This window comes from Scyliorhinus torazame, chromosome 27 (genome assembly GCF_047496885.1).
Source record: "Scyliorhinus torazame isolate Kashiwa2021f chromosome 27, sScyTor2.1, whole genome shotgun sequence".
NCBI classification, from domain to species: domain Eukaryota; kingdom Metazoa; phylum Chordata; class Chondrichthyes; order Carcharhiniformes; family Scyliorhinidae; genus Scyliorhinus; species Scyliorhinus torazame.
Window position 1 is genome coordinate 22,971,110 of NC_092733.1, and position 15,126 is coordinate 22,986,235.

The 15,126-nt window shown below is 52.8% G+C and overlaps 1 protein-coding gene across 1 annotated transcript in view; it reads left to right on the forward strand.

Moving 5' to 3' along the window:
* LOC140403302 (adhesion G protein-coupled receptor E3-like) overlaps positions 1 to 15,126 on the forward strand; it is a 149,321-nt gene that overhangs the window by 120,591 nt on the left and 13,604 nt on the right. The window contains exons 11-12 of the mRNA XM_072491124.1: positions 3,207 to 3,398; positions 4,372 to 4,607. Coding sequence (XP_072347225.1) covers positions 3,207 to 3,398; positions 4,372 to 4,607 — 428 coding nt within the window. The remainder of the gene's footprint in view (positions 1 to 3,206; positions 3,399 to 4,371; positions 4,608 to 15,126) is intronic.

The window sequence follows — 15,126 nt, forward strand, 5'->3', positions numbered from 1 at the left end:
CCCTGCTTCAGGCCCCTCATGTCTTCCACGATCCCCCCCTCCTGTGCCCATCTCTTGGCAGTGCCAATCTGGCGCCGTGGTCTCCGAGGGGGTGCAAGGGGGTGGGTACCCTCTCTGCACTTACCTCTGGGGTGCCGAGGGGGGACCTTCAGGGGGATGGGGATCAGGGAGGCTTGGGCGGAACTGGAGGGGCTCAGGTCGGGGGTCATTCCCAGGATAGGGACAATGTGTTAAGCCTTCCGTAGCCTTGAAAACCTTTAAACTCGGTGGCATGTGGCACAGTGGTTAGCCCTGCTGCCTACGGCGCTGAGGACCCACGTTCGAATCCGGGCCCTTGGTCACTGATAGTCTGGAGTTTGCACATTCTCCCCATGTCTGCGTGGGTTTCACCCCCACAACCCAAGGATGTGCAGATTCGATGGATTGACCATGCTAAGCTGCCCCTTAATTGGAAAAAATAATAATTGGGTAGTTTAAATTTTAAAAAAAGAAAACCGTTAAACTCTACAGTATGTCAAGATAAAAGATGTATCAGATGTGTTGGATACCTTTGAAGTGCTTTTTTCACATTCAATTTCATTCACCTTTAACTTTTTCAAGCCTCTGGGCTTGCCAAGAAGCCTAAACACTTTGAACTACATTATTTACATTCAATTTCATGGTTTATTACCTTTTCCAAGCCTCTTTATTTTTTTTTCATCAAGGCCTTTTCGTTGTTCAGAATTCCTACCTTGAAAGTCCAGGTGATCTGGACTTTCTGGAATATTATATTATATTATTGCAAAGGGTGGATAAGCTTTGTTTGTTTTTATAGCTCTGCACAGTTCATTAATTCTGAAGATCTTGCTCTGCTCTTTTGAGCAGGTGTTGATTCCAACCGTGGTTCTTTGAAAGCAGCTGTTTCTTTGTTCTGAAGTGCTTCCTAGAAAGACCAGGTGCTCTGTCTGAGTGCTGCCCCCCGGCAAGTTGGAACTGCCAGGTTGCTGGGGGCAAGCACTCAGACAGAACACCTGGACTTTCAAGGTAGGAATTCTGAACAACGAAAAGGCCTCGATGAAAAAACTGCGGGCAGGAACAACACCTTTCTAGCAAGCACTTCAAAGCAAAGAAAGGGCCTCTTTAAAAAAAAACTGTGGTTAGCAACAACAATCTTGCTAATGAGATTGAAATGGATGCTGTTACGACACCCTGGGCCAGTGCGCGGTCACTACCAGCCCCACTTGACCCTGAGTCGCAACACGGTTGAAATGAATCGCTATTTCAAAATATCCAAGATCTTCGGCTACCCGATAAGTACAGTCACCCGGTTTGTAAATTTAAACACAATTAACTTTTTATTGTTAACATTAACTATAATCAATTAGGCAACAAATACTGGTTAACTACTATCTAATCTGTAATAACCCCCTCCCCCACGTTTAACTCATCCCACCCTCTACACACATAGACAAACAAACACAGAGGGCTATAAATGAATGATGAAAGTAAAAGCAAGAGCAATTGGGCGGGATTCTCCGCGAACCAGCATGGCGAGCCACTCCGGCGCCGAGGAGTGGTGTGAACCACTGCGGCGTCGGGCCGCCCCGAAGATGCGGAATCCTCCGCACCTTCAGGGGCTAGGCCGGCGCCGACGTGTGCTGGCGTCATCCCAGCGCATGCACAGGGGTTTCTTCTCCGCACCAACCATGGCGGAGGTTGACAGCGGCCGGTGCGGAGGGAAAGAGTGCCCCCACGGCACAGGCCCAGCCGCGGATTGGTCGGCCCTGGTCGGGGGCCAGGCCACCGTGGGGGGCACCCCTGGTGGCCAGGTCCCCCCGCGACCCCCCGAGGACTCTGCAGGCCGCCCGTGGAGCCAGGTCCCGCCGGTAAGGACCTGTTGTGATTTACGCCGGCGGGACCCGCCGAAATCAGGCGGCCACTCGGCCCATCGCGGGCCGGAGAATCGCCGGGAGGGCCGCTGCCAGCAGCTTCCGACCGGCGCGCCGCAATTCCCGCCCCCCCCCCGCCAAAACCCCGGCGGCGGAGAATTCGGCAGCCGGCGGGGGCGGGATTCACGCCGCCCCCCCCAGCGATTCTCCGACCCGGCTTCTTCTGGGTTCTCTCCGAAACACCCCACCTGACAGGAGCCAATTGCTGGCTATTGCCGGGCAGAATACTGTCCCTGCTCAATCCTTTGGCCATCAGCGACCCAAAAATTAACCTCTCCAATCTCTTGGGTGCCATAAAGTCTGGGTTCCTCTGTCCAAAATACAAAACTTTATAACGCAGTGTACTATTTTGACACTTTGTCTTCCTTATTTCGCTGATCAACTTAAAGGCATACCTCCATTAAAGATCCATGGATCAAATATGAAAAAGTGCATGATGGTCCTGGTTGACCAGGAACCTCTCCCAGTCTTACTCCTCGCCATAGGTGGACTTTTTCCCTTTTGAGGTTGCAAATCGATGCGCTTGGCCACATAATGAACACACCTCCTATGATCATCGGGGCCTATGGTGGGATTTAAGCCCAGCACTTCTGGTTTGGAGGAGATTCACTATCCACTGTGCCACAAGACTTCGAGATGATTTAATTCACTGGGGGAGGCACAGTGGCACAGTGGCTAGCACGGCTGCCTTACAGCGCCAGGGTCCCGGGTTCGATTTCGGCCTTGCATCACTATCTGTGCGGAGTCTGCACCTTCTCCCCGTGTCTGCGTGGGCTTCCTCCGGGTGCTCCGGTTTCCTCCCGCAGTCCAAAGATGTGCAGGTTAGGTGGACTAAAATGTCTCCTTAGTGTCCAAAGATCTGCCTGTGAATGGGGTTACAGGATTAGGACCGGGGGGGGGGGGGGGGGGCTGAGCCTTTCAGAGGGTAGATGCAACCCCAATGGGCCGAATGGCCTCCTTCTGCACTGTAGGAATTCGATGGTTCTATGGATTCAGTGGAAGCATCTTTACTTGAAGAGTAATTAGAACTACTCTTGCTACCAGGGGGCCGTGCAGAGAGATATTTAAGGGGAATCTAGATGAACAGATGGGGAACAATGGGATAGAAGATGATGTTGTTGGGGTGCGGTGATAGGGGGAGGATCATGTGCAGCATAAACATCAGTCAGAGGCAGTTAGGCTGAAAGGCCAGTTTCTGTATATTCAATGTACTTCTGTGATAGCACCTCGACCAACCCTCCCTCCACAGATGTGATTCTCTCTTTGTCTTCACTACAGGATGACTTTTCAATGATGGTAATCAGTACCATCGGGCTCATCGTGTCCGTGCTATGCCTGGCGGCCTCCATTGTTGTGTTCACCAAGTGCCGCTCCATCCAAAATGCCAACACCACCGTGCACAAGCACCTGAGCGTCAACCTTTTCCTGGCGCAGCTCCTCTTCCTGACAGGAATCCACGTGGGAAACAAGGTAAGGAAGCGCCATCTGCAGGCCGCATCCCGCCGCCCGGCCGCAGGAACGAACGGCCCCTGGAGGCCAGAAGGCCTGACGGTCACTCTCCCCTCTCCAGTAGCCCCCTCAGCTGCCAACGAAATCCATTCAGGCCATCATAGATATCATAGAATTTACAGTGCAGAAGGAGACCATTCGGCCCATCGTATCTGCACCGGCTCTTGGAAAGAGCACAAGGTCCCACCTCCACCCTAACCCCATAACCCAGTAACCCCACCCAACACTAAGGGAAATTTTGGACACTAAGGGCAATTTATCATGGCCAATCCACCTAACCTGCACATCTTTGGACTGTGGGAGGAAACCGGAGCAGCCGGAGGAAACCCACGCACACACGGGGAGGAGGTGCAGACTCCTCACAGACAGTGACCCAAGCCGGAATCGAACCTGGGACCCTGGTGCTGTGAAGCAATTGTGCTATCCACAATGCTACCGTGCTGCCCTACCAAGCCCTATCAAGTAACCGTCTGTGATTTGACTTTTCGTGAGTCCCGATCCCTCCGATCGTCGGTCTGTGTGTCTGTATGTGGGTGATATGCCTGTGCCTCTGTGTGTTCCTGTTTGCATATCTCCGCGTGACTGTCGAAATGCCTGTCTCTGTCGCCGTGACTTCCCCGGCAACTCCATTCGAATCCCCGTTGACCATGGTGGGACTGGAACATCCTGCCTACAGGCGGGGCTGGAAAATCCCCCCCCCCCCACCCCCCACCCCCCACCCCCCCCCCCCCCCCCCCCCCCCCCCACCCCCACCCCACATCTTCCTGTCTGCGTGCTTCTGCCTATGTGTACCTGCCTTTGCGTCTGCCCGTGCGTTTAGCCCTGTAACGTGCCCTCCCTGCGCCTGCTTATGTGCCTCTGTCGGCCTTTGCCACACAATGTTTGGCCCTGCACAGAGTTGGAACCTAACCAACTGTTCTGATATTTTCTCCAGATACTTTGTGCCCTAATTGCAGGATGTTTACATTACCTTTTCCTAACTGTTTTCGCTTGGATGCTCCTGGACGCCTTGCAGCTTTTCATTGCATGCAGACATCTTACCGTCAAAACGTTCACTCACAGACACGTTATCAGGCAGAGATACCTGTATCCTTCTGGCTATGCTGTTTCGGCGCTGATAGTGATTATCTCGGCAGCGATACGCCCCAGTGGCTATGGATCAGAAAAATAGTGAGTCGTTTGTTGGTGTCCAAAGCTGTGCGGAGTGTTACAAATGGGGTCTCACTATAGCGTGAGAACCATTAACATGATTGTGACGATTCTTACACTCACTAAATCCTCTGTAACCCTGCCGTCTCTCTGTAACCCTTAATTCCCCCACTGATTAAAAACCTATCGATCTCGGCCTTGAACACGTTCAAGGCCTCAGCTTCGGCCTCCCACAGTTTCCCGGGGTAAAGAATTCCAAAGGGCCACCGCTCTCTGAGAAGAAATTCGTCCTCAAATCCGACTTAAATCTGCGCCTACGCCCTCTGGTCCTACACTCGCCCATGAGTGGAAACAACCTCCCAACATTTACCCCTAAGGATCTTCAATGTTTCAATCATATCACCTCTCATTCTTCTGAACTCGAATGAATACAGACCCCACCGGTTTAATCTGTCCTCACTTGGCAGTCCCTCCATACCTTGACCCAAATCCTCTTGCTACAATCACCAAACACAAATCTGCCGATTGCCTATCGATCAGCAGTTGTTTTTTTGGAGGCCAGGGTTTCAGTAGGCCCGAATTCTCCTGGTTGTTCATTGCCTAGCGACCCCACTGAAAGGTGGTGGCCTGGCTTTCGCGATTAACATAAAGACAGATTCTGAAGAGCAGGCAGCCCCTTTGTGTCTCTCCGGAGTTTTATTTCTCTGAGCGACAGAATGAAGCAGAGCCATCAGTGTTGCGGGGAGACGGTCGACTTCCGGTTGCGGTGAGGATGAGCTAGCCGCACGTTTCGGCGGCTCCAGCTCCGACGGACCTTCGGGCTCTTTTAAGAGCCCCAACGGGGATTTTTTTCGGCCGAGCAACCCGGTGTGGGGTGTGTGGGAAGGGAGTCCCCCCCGAACGACGAAGGAAAAAACCGGCGGCGGCGGCTGCAGCCTGAAGAATCTTCAACCATAAGGTCAGAGGGAGTGGAAGACAAAATGGCGGCGGAGAAATCGCAGGCGACATGGGGGCCTGAGCAGGACGAGGTCGTGAGACGGTGCATGGACCTGCTGAAGAAGGAGGTAATGACCCCGTTGTTACAGGCAATTGAGGGGCTTAAGGAGACTTTAAAGACCCAGGAGACTGAGCTTCGCGTGGTGGAGCAGAAGGTGTCAGGTATTGAGGACGAGGTCCTGGGCCTGGCGGTTCAGACTCAGACGCACGAGGCACTTCATAAAAAGTGTGCTGAAAGGATCGAGGCCCTTGAAAACGGAGCACGAAGGAAGAACCTTAGGATACTAGGTCTCCCTGAGGGTGTGGAAGGAGTGGACTGTGGAGCGTACGCAAGTAAGATGCTGAGCTCACTGATGGGTGCTGAGGCCCCTGCGGGCCCCATGGAGGTGGAGTGGGCAGGTCGGATCCCGGCGAGAAGACCAAAAGCGGGAGAACAACCGAGGGCGATAATCGTGCGATTCTACCGCCTTAAGGTCAGAGAAGAGGTCCTGAGATGGGCTAAAAAGGTGCGGAGTAGCAGATGGGAGAATGCGGTGGTACGGATATACCAGGATTGGAGTGCGGAGGTGGCGAGAAGGAGGGCGAGCTTCAACCGAGCCAAAGAGGTTTTGCACAAAAAGATGAAGTTTGGGATGCTGCAGCCGGCAAGACTATGGGACACGTATCAGGAGAGACATTATTACTTTGAGACGGCGGAGGAGGCATGGACCTTTATTCAAGAATGAAACTGGACCGGAACTGAGGGACTGATGCTGCAGGGAATTGTTATTGTTATTGTTTTGTTAATGTTATGGTGAAAGTTAATCGAGAAGTAAACAGGGAAGGGGGGAGACACTGGGGAAATGTGGGCGCCGGTGAGGGGGGAAAGACGGGACATAGTCGGAGAATGGGGAAGGGGAGGGGAGGGGAAAGGGAGCTGCGCCATAAGAGGCGGGTCAGGTAAAGGGATGTTCCCGTGCCAGAAAGAATAAGGTGGGAAAACAGGCGCAAGGCGGATGGGAGTTCCCTCACACCGGGGGGGTCGAGGAGTGAGCAGGAGTAGCCGGGGTCAGTTGAAGTCAGCTGACTTACGGAAGCGATATGGGGGGAGCAATCAAGCTAGATAGGGATCTAGCGGGGGGGGGGACAACTGGGTTGCTGCTGCGGAAATCCAAAAGGGAATGGCTAAAGAGTGGGTGGTCGGGGGCGGAGTGCGACGCTGGGGGAGCGAGCGGGAGCGCGGAGGCGGGATATGGGACTGGCCTAGAGAAGGTAATGGCTAGTCGACACGGGAGGGGGGCAGGTAGCCCCCTAGTGAGGCTGATCACGTGGAACATGAGAGGCCTGAATGGACCGATAAAAAGGGCCCGAGCGCTCGCGCATTTGAAAGGACTAAGGGCAGACGTGGCTATGCTCCAAGATACGCACCTAAAGGTGGCGGACCAAGATAGGCTAAGGAAAGGATTGGTGGGACAGGTGTTCCACTCAGGACTGGACGCAAAGAACAGAGGGGTGGCCATTTTGGTGGGGAAACGGGTAGCATTTGAAGCAAAGAACATCGTAGCAGATAGCGGAGGTAGATATGTAATGGTGAGTGGTAGGCTGGAGGGAATGGAGGTCGTGTTGGTTAATGTGTATGCCCCAAATTGGGACGATGCGGGATTCATGAGACGGATGCTGGGGCGTATTCCGGACCTGGAGGCAGGAAATTTGATTTTAGGAGGGGACTTCAATACGGTGCTGGACCCGGGGCTAGATAGATCCAGCTCAAGGACCGGAAGAAGGCCGGCAGCGGCCAAGGTACTTAAGGGGTTTATGGACCAAATGGGGGGAGTGGATCCATGGCGATTTCTAAGACCTAGGGCTAGGGAGTATTCCTTCTTCTCCCATGTCCATAAAGTGTACTCCCGGATAGATTTTTTTGTTTTAGGAAGGTCGTTGATCTCTAGGGTGAAAGAAGCTGAATACTCAGCCATAGCGGTTTCGGATCATGCCCCACATTGGGTGGACCTGGAAGTAGGAGAGGACAGGGAGCAGAGAACACTCTGGCGATTAGATGTGGGACTGATGGCGGATGAGGGAGTGTGTGCAAGAGTGAGGGGGTGTATTGAGAGATACCTGGAGGTCAATGACGACGGCGTGGTCCCTGTGGGAGTGGTCTGGGAAGCACTAAAAGCGGTGGTCAGAGGAGAGCTGATCTCTATTGGGGCCCACAAAAGGAAAACAGAGGCCAAGGAAAGGGATAGATTACTGGGGGAAATTTTAAGGGTGGACAGGGAATTTGCAGAGACCCCAGAGGAGGAGCTGTACAGGGAGAGGAGACGACTCCAGACCGAGTTTGACCTTCTGACCACCAGAAAGGGGGAGGTACTGTGGAGGAAGGCACAGGGGAGGAGGTACGAATATGGGGAAAAGGCTAGTCGCCTGTTGGCGCACCAACTGCGAAAGAGGGCAACAGCGAGGGAGATAGGAGGAATTAGGGATGAAAGGGGAGACACTGTGCAAAGGCCAGGAAAGATAAATGAGGTGTTGAAGACCTTTTATGAGGAACTGTATAGGTCTCAACCCCCAGGGGGAGAGGAGGGGATGCGGCGGTTCCTGGACCAATTGAGGTTCCCGAAAGTGGAGGAGCGGGAGGTGGCAGGCCTGGGGGCGCCGATTGAGGTGGATGAGGTTATTAAGGGACTGGGAAGCATGCAGGCAGGGAAGGCTCCGGGGCCGGACGGGTTCCTGGTGGAATACTACAGAAAATATGTGGACTTGTTGGCCCCGTTGATGGCGAGGACGTTCAATGAGGCCATGGAAGGGGGGACACTACCCCCGACAATGTCGGAGGCGATGATATCGCTAATTTTGAAGAGAGACAAAGATCCGTTGCAGTGCGGGTCCTATAGACCTATTTCACTATTGAACGTGGACGCCAAGTTGCTGGCAAAGGTACTGGCATCGAGGATAGAGGACTGTGTCCCGGGGGTGGTGCACGAAGACCAGACAGGGTTCGTAAAAGGGAGACAACTGAATGTTAACGTGCGACGACTATTAGGGGTGATAATGATGCCCCCAGTGGAGGGGGAGGCAGAGATAGTGGCGGCAATGGACGCAGAGAAGGCATTTGATAGGGTGGAGTGGGAGTATTTATGAGAAGTGTTAAGGAGGTTTGGGTTTGGGAACGGGTTTATTCGCAGGGTTAGACTTCTTTATGGGGCACCAACGGCAAGCGTAGTTACAGGTCGACATAGATCGGAGTATTTCATAGAACATAGAAAATACAGCACAGAACAGGCCCTTCGGCCCACGATGTTGTGCCGAACCTTTGTCCTAGATTAATCATAGATTATCATTGAATTTACAGTGCAGAAGGAGGCCATTCGGCCCTTTGAGTCTGCACCGGCTCCTGGAAAGAGCACCCTACCCAAACTCAACACCTCCACCCAACACCAAGGGCAATTTTGGACATTAAGGGCAATTTATCATTGGCCAATTCACCTAACCTGCACATCTTTGGACTGTGGGAGGAAACCGGAGCACCCGGAGGAAACCCACGCAGACACGGGGAGGACGTGCAGACTCTGCACAGACAGTGACCCAAGCCGGAATCGAACCTGGGACCCTGGAGCTGTGAAGCATTGTGCTATCCACAATGCTACCGTGCTGCCCTTAAGAACAAATAAATCTACACTATATCATTTTACCGTAATCCATGTACCTATCCAATAGCTGCTTGAAGGTCCCTAATGTTTCCGACTCAACTACTTCCACAGGCAGTGCATTCCATGCCCCACTACTCTCTGGGTAAAGAACCTACCTCTGATATCCCTCCTATATCTTCCACCTTTCACCTTAAATTTATGTCCCCTTGTAATGGTTTGTTCCACCCGGGGAAAAAGCCTCTGACTGTCTACTCTATCTATTCCCCTGATCATCTTATAAACCTCTATCAAGTCGCCCCTCATCCTTCTCCGTTCTAATGAGAAAAGGCCTAGCACCCTCAACCTTTCCTCGTAAGACCTACTCTCCATTCCAGGCAACATCCTGGTAAATCTTCTTTGCACCTTTTCCAAACCTTCCACATCCTTCCTAACATGAGGCGACCAGAACTGTACACAGTACTCCAAATGTGGCCTTACCAAAGTTTTGTACAGCTGCATCATCACCTCACGGCTCTTAAATTCAATCCCTCTGTTAATGAACGCGAGCACACCATAGGCCTTCTTCACAGCTCTATCCACTTGAGTGGCAACTTTCAAAGATATATGAACATAGACCCCAAGATCTCTCTGCTCCTCCACATTGCCAAGAACTCTACCGTTAACCCTGTATTCCGCATTCATATTTGTCCTTCCAAAATGGACAACCTCACACTTTTCAGGGTTAAACTCCATCTGCCACTTCTCAGCCCAGCTCTGCATCCTATCTATGTCTCTTTGCAGCCGACAACAGCCCTCCTCACTATCCACAACTCCACCAATCTTCGTATCGTCTGCAAATTTACTGACCCACCCTTCAACTCCCTCATCCAAGTCATTAATGAAAATCACAAACAGCAGAGGACCCAGAACTGATCCCTGCGGTACGCCACTGGTAACTGGGATCCAGGCTGAATATTTACCATCCACCACCACTCTCTGACTTCTATCGGTTAGCCAGTTCGTTATCCAACTGGCCAAATTTCCCACTATCCCATGCCTCCTTACTTTCTACATAAGCCTACCATGGGGAACCTTATCAAATGCCTTACTAAAATCCATGTACACTACATCCACTGCTTTACCTTCATCCACATGCTTGGTCACCTCCTCAAAGAATTCAATAAGACTTGTAAGGCAAGACCTACCCCTCACAAATCCCTAATCAAGCAGTGTCTTTCCAGATGCTCAGAAATCCTATCCTTCAGTACCCTTTCCATTACTTTGCCTACCACCGAAGTAAGACTAACTGGCCTGTAATTCCCAGGGTTATCCCTAGTCCCTTTTTTGAACATGGGCACGACATTCGCCACTCTCCAATCCCCTGGTACCACCCCTGTTGACAGTGAGGACGAAATGATCATTGCCAACGGCTCTGCAATTTCATCTCTTGCTTCCCATAGAATCCTTGGATATATCCCGTCAGGCCTGGGGGACTTGTCTATCCTCAAGTTTTTCAAAATGCCCAACACATCTTCCTTCCTAACAAGTATTTCCTCGAGCTTACCAATCTGGTAAGTTTATATAGGGGAACAAGACAGGGATGCCCGCTGTCTCCATTGTTGTTTGCGTTGGCAATTGAACCTCTGGCCATGGCGTTGAGAGACTCCAGGAAATGGAGAGGGGTGATTAGAGGGGGAGAAGAACATCGAGTCTCCTTATACGCGGATGACCTATTGCTATACGTGTCGGACCCAGCGGGGGGGATGATAGAGGTTATGCGAATTTTGAGGAGGTTCGGGGAATTCTCGGGGTATAGGCTAAACATGGGGAAGAGTGAATTATTTGTGATACATCCAGGGGACCAGAATAGAGAGATAGAAGGCTTACCGCTAAGGAAAGTGGAAAGAAACTTCCGATACCTGGGGATTCAGATAGCCAGGAGCTGGGGAACCTTGCACAGACTTAATCTGACATGGCTGGTAGAACAAATGGAGGAGGACTTCAAGAGGTGGGACATGCAGCCTTTATCGCTGGCGGGCAGGGTGCAAGCAATTAAGATGATGGTCCTCCCGAGGTTCTTATTTGTATTTCAATGTCTCCCTATATTAATCACCAGGACCTTTTTTAATAAAATAGATAGGAGCATCACGAGCTTTGTGTGGGCAAGGAAAGTTCCGAGAGTAAGGAGGGGGTTCCTTCAGCGTAGTAGGGATAGAGGAGGACTGGCACTACCGAACTTGGGAGATTATTATTGGGCCGCCAATGTGGCAATGATACGTAAATGGATGATGGAGGGTGAGGGAGCGGCGTGGAAAAGACTGGAGAGAAAGTCCTGTAAAGGGACGAGTTTAGAGGCGCTGGTGACGGCACCGCTACCGATCTCACCTAAAAAGTATACCACGAACCCGGTGGTGGCGGCAACACTGAACATATGGGGACAGTGGAGGCGACAGAGAGGGGTGCGGGGAGCCCTGGTGGGGTCCCCTATCAGGAACAACCATAGGTTCGCCCCAGGAAGAATGGATGGAGGATTTCAGAGCTGGTACCAGTTGGGAATTAGGAAGGTGGGAGATTTATTCATAGATGGGACTTTTGCGAGCTTGGGAGCATTGGAGGAAAAGTATAAGTTACCCCGGGGAAATTTCTTGAGATATATGCAGGTGAGGGCATTTACTAGACAACAGGTGAGGGAATTTCCGGTGCTCCCGACACAGGGGATACAGGACAGGGTGCTTTCAGGGGTGTGGGTCGGAGAGGGCAAGGTGTCAGAGATTTACAGAGAGATGAGGGAAGAGGGGGAGGAGTCGGTGGGAGAACTAAAGGGAAAGTGGGAAGAAGAATTGGGGGAGGAGATAGAGGGGGGTATGTGGGCTGATGCCCTAAGCAGGGTAAACTCCTCTTCCTCATGCGCCAGGCTTAGCCTGATTCAATTTAAGGTGCTACATAGAGCACACATAACGGGGGCAAGATTGAGCAGGTTCTTTGGAGTGGAGAACAGATGTGGGAGGTGTGGCGGGAGCCCGGCAAACCACGCACATATGTTTTGGGCGTGCCCGGCACTGGAAGGATATTGGAAGGGAGTGACGGGAGTGATTTCGCAGGTGGTGAATGCCCGGGTCAAACCAAGCTGGGGGTTAGCTCTATTTGGAGTTGCGGATGAGCCGGGAGTGCAGGAGGCGAAAGAGGCCGACGTTGTGGCCTTTGCGTCCCTAGTAGCCCGGCGCAGGATCCTACTTATGTGGAAGGAGGCGAAACCCCCCGGACTGGAGGCCTGGATAAACGATATGGCGGGGTTTATTAAACTGGAGCAGATAAAGTTTGCCCTGAGAGGATCGGATCAAGGGTTCACCAGGCGGTGGCAGCCATTTCTCGACTACCTAAGGGAACGTTAGAGGGAAGACAGATGACCAGCAGCAGCAACCCAGGGGGAAGGGGGGGGGGGGGAGGGGGGAGGGGGGGGGGGATTAGTTTAGTATAGGTCAATAGATAATGGGGTTTTGTTACTTGTGTATTGTTAAAAATTTCTATTTTGTTATCGTTCCCTTTGTTTTGTAAGAGGGAAATACGTTGTTTAGAAAAAATTTTCAATAAACTATATATTTTTTCTAAAGTGTTGCGGGGAGACGTTTTCTCCGGTGACCCAGAACTGAGATCTCCTCAACCGATATCATTGAACCAGATCGGCCGAATCCTACCAGAATTTGGCAAAGTGTCAGGCTCAAACTGGAAACTGGCCTGTAGCTCTCCAGTGGCACAGACCAAGAGCGGGTACTCTCTGTTTCCCGACGGCGATTTGGTAATCGCCGATCAGACGGAGAATCCCTTTTTACAGCCGAATCGGGGGGCGGAGCCTGTTTCCGGATGCTCCGCCCCCTCCAAAACGGCATCATCGGGGAGTACACCGCACGCTGTTGGGACCCTCCCCCGATGCTCCGCCGCCGATGGGCCGAGTTCCCGACGGCGCGGTTCACCTGTGCTCTCAGTTTTTGTTAACCTGGCGTGGCGGCTGCGGGCCGTGCCCGCAGTCTTGGGGGGGGGCATGCCGCTGGCCGGGGGGGGGGGGCTTCGGCCAGGGCTGGTGGGGTTGGTGGAGGATGGCCCGGGGGTGGCGAAGGGGTGTCCAGGGGGGGGCACTATCTGGCAGGTCGGGTCCACGTGCAGGCCGGCGCCATGCTGGAGGTCGTCGCCGTGCTGAAGGTCGTCGCCGTGCTGGAGGTCGTCGCCGTGCTGGAGGTCGTCGCCGTGCTGGAGGTCGTCGCCGTGCTGGAGGTCGTCGCCGTGCTGGAGGTCGTCGCCGTGCTGGAGGTCGTCGCCATGCTGGAGGTCGTCGCCATGCTGGAGGTCGTCGCCATGCTGGAGGTCGTCACCATGCGCATGCCCGTCCACGGACCCGGCAATTCCCCGGCCGTTTATTTCATTAAGGCCATGTGTTTTACGTGCCGTGGCTGGTCGCCCCTCACCGGTCGGTGGGTCCGTGCTGGGGCCTCGCCGATTTTTTTCGTCCTCGAACTAGACTCTTCCTCCGGACATCGCCTCAAAATCAGAGAATCCAGCACCAGCTTTCTCCCCAAATGTTGAGCCTCTGTAAAAAAATATAATGAGTGGGCGTGGTTTATGCTGGCACTCTGGTGGGGCGTGGCCTGATAGAGCCGGCAACCAGCTCCACCGAGATTGGCCACAATCTTTAAAGGCCGACCTACTCAGCAGTGAAATGTAACTGGCCTCCCCCCTCTCATCCCCACCACGTGCCTTGTCATAATATGCACCCATGCACCTCATGAGGTAAAAGCAGGCAGTGACAGACACCCAGGTGAGCCAATCAACATACAGAACAGAACCCAACCAATCACCAGACAGAACACCAGAGGGGGGCTTCCAACTATAAAACACATGAGGCATCAGCACTCCGCCTCTTTTCCACTGGTGACAACTGTAGTGACAGTCAGGGTGTACAAATCATTCAACACCTGCTACACGTGGATCAGAGCCAGCTTGGTCTAGATAGTTAGAGTTAGTTTACTTAGACTAGTAGAGAGTCAATCCAAAGGCAGTTGTGTGCTTCGTTACTGAAGTTCAATAAATCTTATTGAACCAACGCCTACACTTGGTGTATCTGCATCGTGTTGCAGTCCGTGCTACCCCATGGTGAATAACACGACAATCCCCCACAATCATCGCCAGCAACCCCCTGACAATCATCGCCGGCATTCCCCTCCACCCCGGCAATCATCACCAGCCCTCTCCCCAACTCCCTGACAATCATCGGCAGCATTCCCCTACAACTCCCCCCCCCCCCCACCACGACAATCATCACTGGCATTCTCCCCACCCATTCCCCCCAACCACCACCACCACTACGGAGGTATCGCGGGAACTTCCCCCTCCCCTCCGTCAGTGCCAATCTCTCCGGATAAAATCACGTTTCCCAATTCTCTCCGAATGTTCCGCCTGTGTCACCGACACTGCACACGGCTAGTGGGGGCTCAAAATCACCCTCATTACCTCATAGATCATAGAATTTACAGTGCAGAAGGAGGCCATTCGGTCCATCGAGTCTGCACTGGCCCTTGGAAAGAGCACCCTACTTAAGCCCACACCTCCACCCTATCCCCATAACCCAGTAACCCCACCTACCCTCCTTTTGGACAATTATGGGCAATTTATCATGGCCCACCCACCTAACCCGCACATCTTTAGACTGTGGGTGGAAACCGGAGCACCCGGAGGAAACCCACGCACACACGGGGAGAACGTGCAGACTCCGCACACAGACAGTGACCCAAGCTGGGAATCGAACCTGGTACCTTGGAGCTGTGAACCAACAGTGCTAACCACTGTTCTACTGTGCCGCCCACTGGTGGCCTCCCTGCAACACTGGTGGCTGCCTGATCATTATCACCTTAATGTTTGTGGGAGCTTGCTGTGCACAAATTGGC